The sequence below is a fragment of the Chanos chanos genome, chromosome 5, assembly GCF_902362185.1.
Source record: "Chanos chanos chromosome 5, fChaCha1.1, whole genome shotgun sequence".
Taxonomy (NCBI): Eukaryota; Metazoa; Chordata; class Actinopteri; order Gonorynchiformes; family Chanidae; genus Chanos; species Chanos chanos.
The window spans coordinates 21,726,264-21,735,432 of NC_044499.1; the positions used below are offsets into that span (position 1 = coordinate 21,726,264).

The following is a 9,169-nucleotide window of genomic DNA, read 5'->3' on the forward strand; positions in this document are numbered from 1 at the left end:
TGGTGCGTGGTGCAGATATCAAACAACACATGTAAGCACAGTCATCATACAAACCTTTAAACACAACACATTACACCACGTAGCATGTCTGATGATGTGGATGTCAAGCAACTGTTGCTAGGGTCACAGTTACTGTAGTCAGGTACATAACCATCACTAAGAATTCCCCTAGGTCTGGATACTAGAGCCTAACCAGCCTGTTTCTAACCACTGTCCTCTGGGTTGTTTTTCGCATGTTTATCTGTCAGGCTTTTAAGCGGAATAACCCCTCAGATCTTCAGGTGGACAGTTTTAAAAACTCCCCTACGCATTTCAGAGCCCTTTCAAAACACAGCGACTCTCTGATGAGAGAATGCACTGTGGAGCGACACACGTGTGTCTTAACAAGTTGAATCTCACTCACACACGTGATTCAACCCAACCCAACCCTTATTTTTCTACCTCTGTCCCTCACCCTGACCACAAATCTAAAGACCGCCCGGCTGGAGAAGGGAGAAGCTCCCTTTCTTTTTTTTTTTTTTTTTCCTTTTTTTTAACCGTCTGTTGCTTAAACAAATCCACCCGTGTTAAAAAGTGAAGTCTTTTTATGTGAAGCTGAAGACTCCCTCTGATGGGTCTGTAATGAGAGCGTGGCTGTTAGACGCCACCCAGGCCCTGGCCCTGGCCCTGGCCGAGTGAGGGAGGGAGGGCATGCATTACGTAACACTGTGACTGGTTGCTTCTCAGCAGGGGGCTCAAACTCAATGGCAGGGGGGTCCCAGGATCTTCAGCCCAACAATCTGGCGCTAAGTTGGTGTAAGTATTCTATCCCCCCGCCCCCCTTTCCCATTTATCCTGGTCCCAACTCAATCCTGCAGTTCAGGCCTCAGAAATCGTTCACACACTGTCTTAAACAAACACATGCGCACATGCATGCACACAGACCAACAGGCACACACACACACACACACACGTACACACACAGAGACACACAATATTTTGACTGGTCCCCCAGGCACTGCCCCCACCCCCAATCCCACGTGCAGGCAGTAGGCCAGCTTTTTGCTCGCACCCTGTCGAGGTTTAGTAAAGAGAGCACAGCTGGATTTTTGACTAGTGAGCCTTGACCCAGCAGCACTATAACAGAGAATGCATCCCTCTGCCAGTCTTCATCCTGACTGTATGAAATACAGCAGAAAAGCCAGAAAGTCTACAAAAGCCACAAACTGTCGCCCTCAGCTGAAATGTCTGAAACCTGCCACCACACACACACACACGCATATAAATACACTTAATTGTTTTTTTCTCTGTTTTGTTTGCCTTGGATGGCAGCCCTTGGTTTTGTCTACACCCTCTGGGAAGGAGATGGGGGGTGTCTTTCTGTGCATGGTTGGTTGTGTGACTTGGTTGTGGATGCGTCTAAGCTGCATCTCTACTCTCCCTGCAGCCAGTGGAAATATACCAGCTTTGCAGAGGGACAAGGACAACACTAACGTCAATGCAGATGTGCAGAAACTCCAGCAGCAACTGCAGGACATCAAAGAGCAGGTAGAGAACAGTGTGTCATCCCCAGTTCATCCAGATGACACTCACCAAAGCTCTCGGAATTAGCATAGCTCTAGTCAGAGCCTCTTTTCTGAGTAACATAAGAACTGTGACAGGCCTGTAGCCATGGAGACCTGGTAGTGTTTTTTTGATACTGATGTATTCCTTTAAAAAATGTAGTAGGTTGTCCTTTTTTTTCCTTTCATCCACATTTTGCAGTATTTTCTTTTTCTGTTGGGAGGGGGGAGCTGCATAAAGCTCTTTTTTTTTTTTTTTTAAATGAAGACTTGGAGCTGAACCTGTCTCTGACGGTGCCGTTAATCACCAGGCTCCCCTCTCTAATGAGAACTATGAGTAACAACCTTTGCCAAAAGCTCTGCTCTACAATCAGTGGTCTTGTCAACGATTGGCATGAGCTCATCCACAGACAGCTGTGTGGACACACTAGTTCTTTTGTGACCTACTTATAGGGAACTGTTAGTTACTTCACTCTCAGCGTTACAGAAATCCTCCGTGGTGTTCAGGCTGAACATTTGACTGTTTGACCACTGAGTTAATGTGCTCAGTAACGACTTTTCATCATACTCTGGGATGAAGATAAACAAGACAGCAATAGACAAATACACAAATTGTTGACAATACTGCACATTACCTTTGTTCACCAATGAAACAGCATCCAGTTTTTACTTAATGAATGAGTCTGGTTTTTTTTGTTTTGTTTTAATTTTTATGGGTTTTAACTTGAACTTTTGAGTTTAAACACTCCAAGCTGAAGTAGTCTTTGTGATGTGTAAATAAGCTCTAGACATTGAGATTGGTTTTCTTGTGTGCATGTGTGTCCTGTGACAGACCATGTGTCCAGTGTGTCTGGATCGGCTGAAGAACATGATCTTCATGTGCGGCCACGGGACGTGCCAGCTGTGCGGAGACCGGATGAGCGAGTGTCCGATCTGCCGCAAAGCCATCGAACGTCGGATCCTTCTCTACTAGGCACGCCCGCCCTCCACACCAGGCTAAGGGTCTGGGCCAACACTAACCCTGCAGTGCCCCCAGCAGCCACCGTACCAGCTTTCTCTCTCATACAAACTGCTCCTCTCTCTGCAGCTCTCCACATCTCCTGCTAAGCTTAGAGTTTTCAGGGTTAGGACACTCTCTCTTTCTTTCTCTTTCTCTTGCAAGTAACCTGGATTTGAGATCCCAAAGGTTGGCAAAATGAAAAGAATGGTTGCACACTTCAGGTAGCCCTCAGTCCTGTGCGTTGGCTGGGAGACGCTCACGACGCAGCGGACTAAAATCTGGCTTTGCCTTTTGTGTTTTAGTCTCGTCCTGCTTAGTACAACTCTGCACCTTCTGCGTCCTCCTCTCTCCTTTCAGTCTCCAAGGATACAGCCAGAATACACCTGGACAAAAGAGGACACGGTTTCAGACAGGCTTTCAAGTGATGTTTTTTTTAGTTTGTTTGTTTGTTTGCTTGGTTTTTTTTTTAATCCTCAATCACATTTGCAAGCATGGGAGGAACTTTTTCTGTACTGACATCCTTGATCAACCGTGGCTTTCCTTCTTCTGTGCATGCTGTTGCGTTGTATTACTGTATCATGCTGCAAACTGAATTTGTTGCCACTGTTGTCATCATGGCTATGCTGTGAAGTTGGATCATTGAGTGTGGAGTATACAGCTGTATGACACGGGTAAACTACACATACTGTCAATGTTGTCACTGCCCGAGTTACCCTCTCAAACAGTTTACATCTTCAGTTTTTCAAAGTCATGACATTTCAAGTCAGTCAGCAGTGACTCACAGCTTCAGGAGTAAGAATTTTGTTGTTGTCTTTGTTGTTCTCTGTTTTTGTTTGTTTCTTTTGGCTCTTTGTTTATGAGCTGGATAGCTCAAAGCCATTTCTTGCCCTTTCCAAATACTAGAGTAGAACAAAAACTGTTGGTGCGGGGAGGGGGGGTCATCTCCATTCCCCGTGGTACAGGGGAGCACATTACTGATCCAGTCTTCACTGGCACTCTTACATCTTCTATTGAAACTGTCTTAACTGGTCTTACTCCTCTGAGTATAGTATATATATACAGTGACTGTGTGGAGAGGTTTGTTTTTTTTGTGTATGAGATGCAAACCCAGGTCAAACCCCATGTTTTACTGTGGAGCATTATTGATAGATGTAGGGTGATGTGTCCTGGTTAAAGACACTTTGACCGTATAAGTAATACCTGATACTTGTGCTGTCCTGTTTGGAATCAAACTTAAAGTCACCAGGAGTGTCACATTACCCTCATCCAGGAACACACACACACGGGCGCATAGTATTATTGTAATATTTGGGCGACGTGTGGAGATGAGCAGAGCCTTGAAAAGTTTGTGTGTGTGTGTGTGTGTGTGTGTGTGTGTCTTGTACGGATTTTTCTGTAGTTCATTTGTTTCAGCTGAGTGTCATATGGGTTAACTGAGAAGATAGACATTGTTACAGGTTAGTATAAACCAAAGGACCTAAAAAAGGGTTCTGTGTTCTCTTGGGTAAACATTAAAAAAAGAAGAAGCATTTGCTAATCACCATTGATGAATATGTGCCATTGCTTCCAGTAACATGAAATTGAACATTGTTATTCATTTGGGGATAAGGTGCTGAATGCCTTTTTCTGCTTTCTTTTTTCCCATTAGTTCAAAATGAATTCTGCTATAGTGTACAATCTATTATAAAGCCAAGACTTATTAAAAAGAAAAATTAGTCCTTACAGTTAGAAGAGTAACTTATTTTCTATGTACGGCAAGGTTAGTAGAATAAACGTGTGTGTCTGATCTCTTTATGTCGCTGTTCGTTCATGCGAAGACCCAGGCAAACAGCATGGTCTGTCACTTTCGATTGGTCAATACAGCTCAATACAAGCGATGCAACTTTGATGTAGACCAATATGACTTACTTACCAAAACACTCACGCAATGCTTATAGTCTCCAAATCCAATTTTGTAAAATAGATGATGGCTATCTTGTTATCTTTTCTTTTTTCTTCTTTTTTTTTTTTTTTTCTTTTCCCTTCTCTCTCAGCAGCATACTCATGGTAAGAGAGGACATCGGTCTGGTAGATTCAGGTGAATTTCTGACACGTCCTCACTCTGAGAGCAGCCATGTGGAAACTCTCTGTGAAAGTTTAGGCCAAGGTAGCATGTTCCACCAGTGGCTTAGTTCACCAGTTCAAAGAAAAGAAGAAAAAAAAAAAAAAACATGTTCTTTCAAGACAGTAGCTTCATACTTTTGCCTTTTTCAAGCATTTGTATGATTTTTCAATGACATTAACATTTGAAGCTAGATGCACTAATGTACTTTAATGTTAGTATTATTATTATTATTATTATTTTGTGTTACAGTTATAAGGCCTATTTTATACTTTTCTCTCAATACATTAAGACTGTCCAGGTTTAACGATTTCCATACTGGTCTGTCTGTCTCTCTCTCTCTTTCTCTCTATTTTTTTTTTTTTGGCATGAATGTTTTTGATGTATGCAGTAAAGTATTTTCAAAGTGCTTTTAAAAGAAATGCATCGCTGAATAAAGACCTGAAGAAACATCTGATGTGGTGTAGTGTGTTATAACATGCTAAAATAGTGCTTAGCAACATGTCACCGAGCAACAAGGACGTCACTTCACAATCCCCAGAGTTTTTGTTTTGTGGCAAAAAGCCGAGTTTAATCCAAAGGCCCGATTTCCAGAGACTCTGGTCCCACTGGGCCCAGTCTGGGCATTGTTGTGTTACCAGTCGTTTTAGTCCAGTGGAACTAAGCACCAAAAGTCATTTGTGAAATATGCATGCGCTTATAATTCTTGTCTTTAAAAACTCGACATAAATGTTTTACTCTTTTTGACTTTCAGGATCTAGTAAAAGTCTTCGCCTGAAATAAAACACACTCCACAGCGTGTTGAACAGTGATAATACAGCCAGTGACAAACACGCCTCTCTATGATCCAAAGACAGATGATCACATTGCTTGCAATGGAAAATTTCATTATAATTACTAATGTTGTGTGGTAACACTAACATACCACCACCACTACATACAAAGTTTTTTATACTGCAGTTTGACAGGTCAGGATCAACCAAACAAGCTTCTTGTTTCATGTTGTAAAGATTCTGTTTCTTTTGTACGGATGTCTAAGTGTAGCTCCCAAAAAGCAGCCAAGTTAGATCTGATCCGAAGCTGGAGTCGAATTCACACCTTCAGCCCAGGCTGTGGAACGACCCCAACCCAACTCTTAAACGGGAAGAGCTTAAGTGAAAGACACTCAATCATGCTTTACTCTTATTGTCCAAAAATTGTCCCATATACAACATTGTTTTTTTACTCATCAGGTTGGACTGATTTGAACACTGACAATAATGACCAATATTCTAGTAATACAATGTCGTATGTAATAATAAATAACAGTATTTTATCAGGTATGCGTGAAAGTGCAACACAAATGAGCTCTCTACAAGAAATACCAAAAATATCTGGACACTGACGCTATAAAGCTTAAACACATTCAAAAACAGTATTTTCTTACACCTTTGTTTTGTTATATCCTGCATTTTTTTTTCAGTTGTCAGTGGTCTTCCCCCTGCTGTAGATTTCCTCTCAAATACATAATTTTCTCAATAGTGCATTATAAGTTTGAAATTAATATAATTTCTTTTAATGCCTTTATAACATGAAACATTTCAATAATTTCTCCTTTTTTATTTTTTAGATAGTCTGCTCAGCTATAATTAATGTGCAGTCTAGCACCACAAGGCAGTATCATTTCAGTGAGGCCGGTATATATGTTAACCGTGAACTGGGGCTTGAGGTCAGAGCAGTGCAGGTCACGTTGATCTGATCACTTAAGTTGACCAGTCTGGCTCTACTCTTTGGCCAGAGTCACTCTTATTTAGAGACTGTCTGCCAGGCATTGACCCCTCTGTTTGCACAAAGTTTTTGTAGCACAGAAACAGCCGGCCTTGAGAAACATGGATCACGGGACTACAGCAACTGCAAAATCCTCTCTCTCTTTCTGTTTCTCCCTCTCTCTGTGTTTCTCTCTCTCTCTCTCTTTCTCTCTCTCTCTCTCTTACTGTTTTGCTCTCAAATGATTTAGAGAAAGTGCACCTTGGAACATACTGTGTGTGTGTGTGTGTGTGTGTATAGTCAGATGAAAACACACAAAATAATAATAAAAATGGGAGGAAATGTCAGCTGAGAGTGAGGTACGGCTGAAATTGGTCTCTGACACATCTCTTCAGATTTAGGGAATTACTTAAAGGCTTTTGCAAATAGAGTTTATCTCTGCTATTCATCATTACCAGTTTAATCTACACAAATGTGTTGCCCATTCATGACTTATCAGACAGTGTGATGAATGATACTTGGACGTCTACTGAAACTGCTGAAAATTTGAGTGGTAACTTGAGTCAAACTGTCCTGAGTACTTGACTTTAGCTGCATGGGCCAGACTACATCAAAACCAAACCATCTGATCGATGAGCCGTAGAAAATAGAGCAGTAACCCCAGAATGAGGCCTGCTCACCATGTGCTGATTTATGAGGACTGTCAGACCAGGAAGCCCGATGGTAAACACTTGCCTTCTGAGCTCTGTATAATGTGTCGTTAGCCAATAGTTCCTCCATCGCTCAGTATCACTGAAAGGCCACATGAAACAGGAGGGAGTTTGCAGCCCTTCTTTCACCCGAGAGACGTCTGCGTTTGTGTCATGGTGGTTGTCACTCCTGATGCTTGATTAAGTCTGTTTGTTTGGTCTTGGGGTGCCTGACACAGAGAGAAAAAGAGAGCAAGCTCTTTTGGATGTCGGCCCTTCCATACTTAACTCTGGAGATGTGTTTGAGAGAGAGAGAGCGAGAGGGAGGGAACTGGAGATTGAGTTGTTTTTCTTTTCCTCTGTGGGTGTTCTCACGCCAACGGAGCTACCTGCTGTGTGTGAGTGACAGCAGGTCAAGCTGGTGCCGATGAGATGCCTGTGGTCACAGCAGGGAAGCTGCATGCTGAGAGTCTGGCCTGGCCTCTCATTCAGTCCCTACTCATCTTCACAACTAAGTACCCCTTACTCGGTCAGAGGGTACAAGGGTAGATAGAGTGGTCAGTGAGGAGACGACAGAGCTGATTTTGAACTGCAGTGAGAATAAATCACCACTAGGTGGGGGTGCACACACTTATCGAGCGTTCGACGTTAACGTATCACCTGGACAAAGTTTGGTGACAACTTTGCTTCTTTACGGCGTCACTGCTTTTTATCCTTTTTCTTTTCATCGCAGGCTCCTTTCATACCTCCAAGAAGTAGGAAACTTTTTTTTGTGTTTTTGTAACCAAGTTTCACTTCTTGACCACTGTCCTTATGCTCAAGTCAAATATCCTACTGGATTCATTGATCTCTGTTTGAAAGGTTCTCACGCATCAACTACGTTTCAGGCATAGGAGGGATATTTACAACGCTGTCGGTAATAACAGAGCTCGTGCAAAGGGCACTCGGTCTGGACAGGCACTCCTAGTTACCGCTGAGAGAGCACAGCGTGTAGAGTGGAGTTCGGCCCTGGGAGTGCCCGCGCGAACACACACACACACACACACAGAGAGTTAAGTCATAAAGACAACTTATTCCCTCCTTTTTCCCTGCCTTGACTCAAGCATGACTCCGACGCGGCGTCACTTATATGGTGCCAAACCGCCCGCCTCACCTCAGCACGGTAGAAACAGAACTGTGGCGGTCTTTGGTAATCTTGCTGACTCCTCTCCCACTTTATGGAATTACAGCTAGGTTTCACAAGTCCGTCGTTCTCACTCCTTTAACAGGTGCCAGTATCAGCAGAGCTCCCCCCTCCTGTCTGAAATGAGACTTCTCTACAAAAAAAAAACTGCTCGAAAAACGTTTGCAGTAAAGTGTATTACAGTAATGTAATACGTGATGTACTTTAATTTCCAATATCTATTATTGGTGCTTAAATTGAAACTATGGAGAATCTCACATTAATATGCGAATGTTTTAATTACAAGAATGTAATGTCTTTATACACATACCGTAATATTTCTAGTAATGATTAACAGTACATTTTTAAAAAGTTATTCAGAACATCAACATATGGTTTTGAATCGTGCACTTTCATAAAAATGTGCAAATAATAAAATATTAAATGGGAAAACACAAAATGTTTTGCAGGTTTCTGTGTGTATGTGTAAGATTTTTTTTTTTAAGTAGATCATAACATATCAGTGGTGCATACTGAATCCATTCCACAAGACAAAAAAACCCCTTGTATTCAAGAGCTTCATAATCAGGTTAGTTTTCATTTTAGTTCACACAGACTTCATTATATGTTGGTGTTTTATACATGGTAAAGAGTGCTTTTCCTGTCTTGGGCAGCGCATCTGTCTTGCTCTTGTAAAGTCCTCTTAAATCAATGGGATTAAAGTCGGAGCAGAGTTTACATGAGCCTGCGTCATCGTTTTCCTCGTCATCCTCAGTTTGGTTAACATAAAGACACCCCTGAATTGTGATAAGGTTTTTACTGTGGTAGAGCATGTTTCACCTTTTACTGTGAACCACAATGACATGACCAACCCACTTGATTAATGCATCCTCTAATACATTAATAAATGGGGGATGGTTTCTTTCGATA

General features: G+C 42.1%; 1 protein-coding gene across 4 annotated transcripts in view; it reads left to right on the top strand.

Annotated features, from left to right (window-relative positions):
• mib1 (MIB E3 ubiquitin protein ligase 1) overlaps positions 1-4,851 on the top strand; it is a 59,488-nt gene extending 54,637 nt beyond the window's left edge. For 2 of the 4 annotated variants that reach the window (XM_030773613.1, XM_030773614.1), the window contains exons 20-22: positions 730-795; positions 1,427-1,527; positions 2,374-4,851. In XM_030773613.1, coding sequence (XP_030629473.1) covers positions 730-795; positions 1,427-1,527; positions 2,374-2,514 — 308 coding nt within the window. In that variant the 3' untranslated portion in view covers positions 2,515-4,851. Of the gene's footprint in view, positions 1-726; positions 796-1,426; positions 1,528-2,373 lie in introns of all 4 variants that reach the window. The other 2 variants (XM_030773612.1, XM_030773616.1) reach the window with 2 other exon arrangements.
• The last annotated feature ends 4,318 nt before the right edge of the window (positions 4,852-9,169 follow it).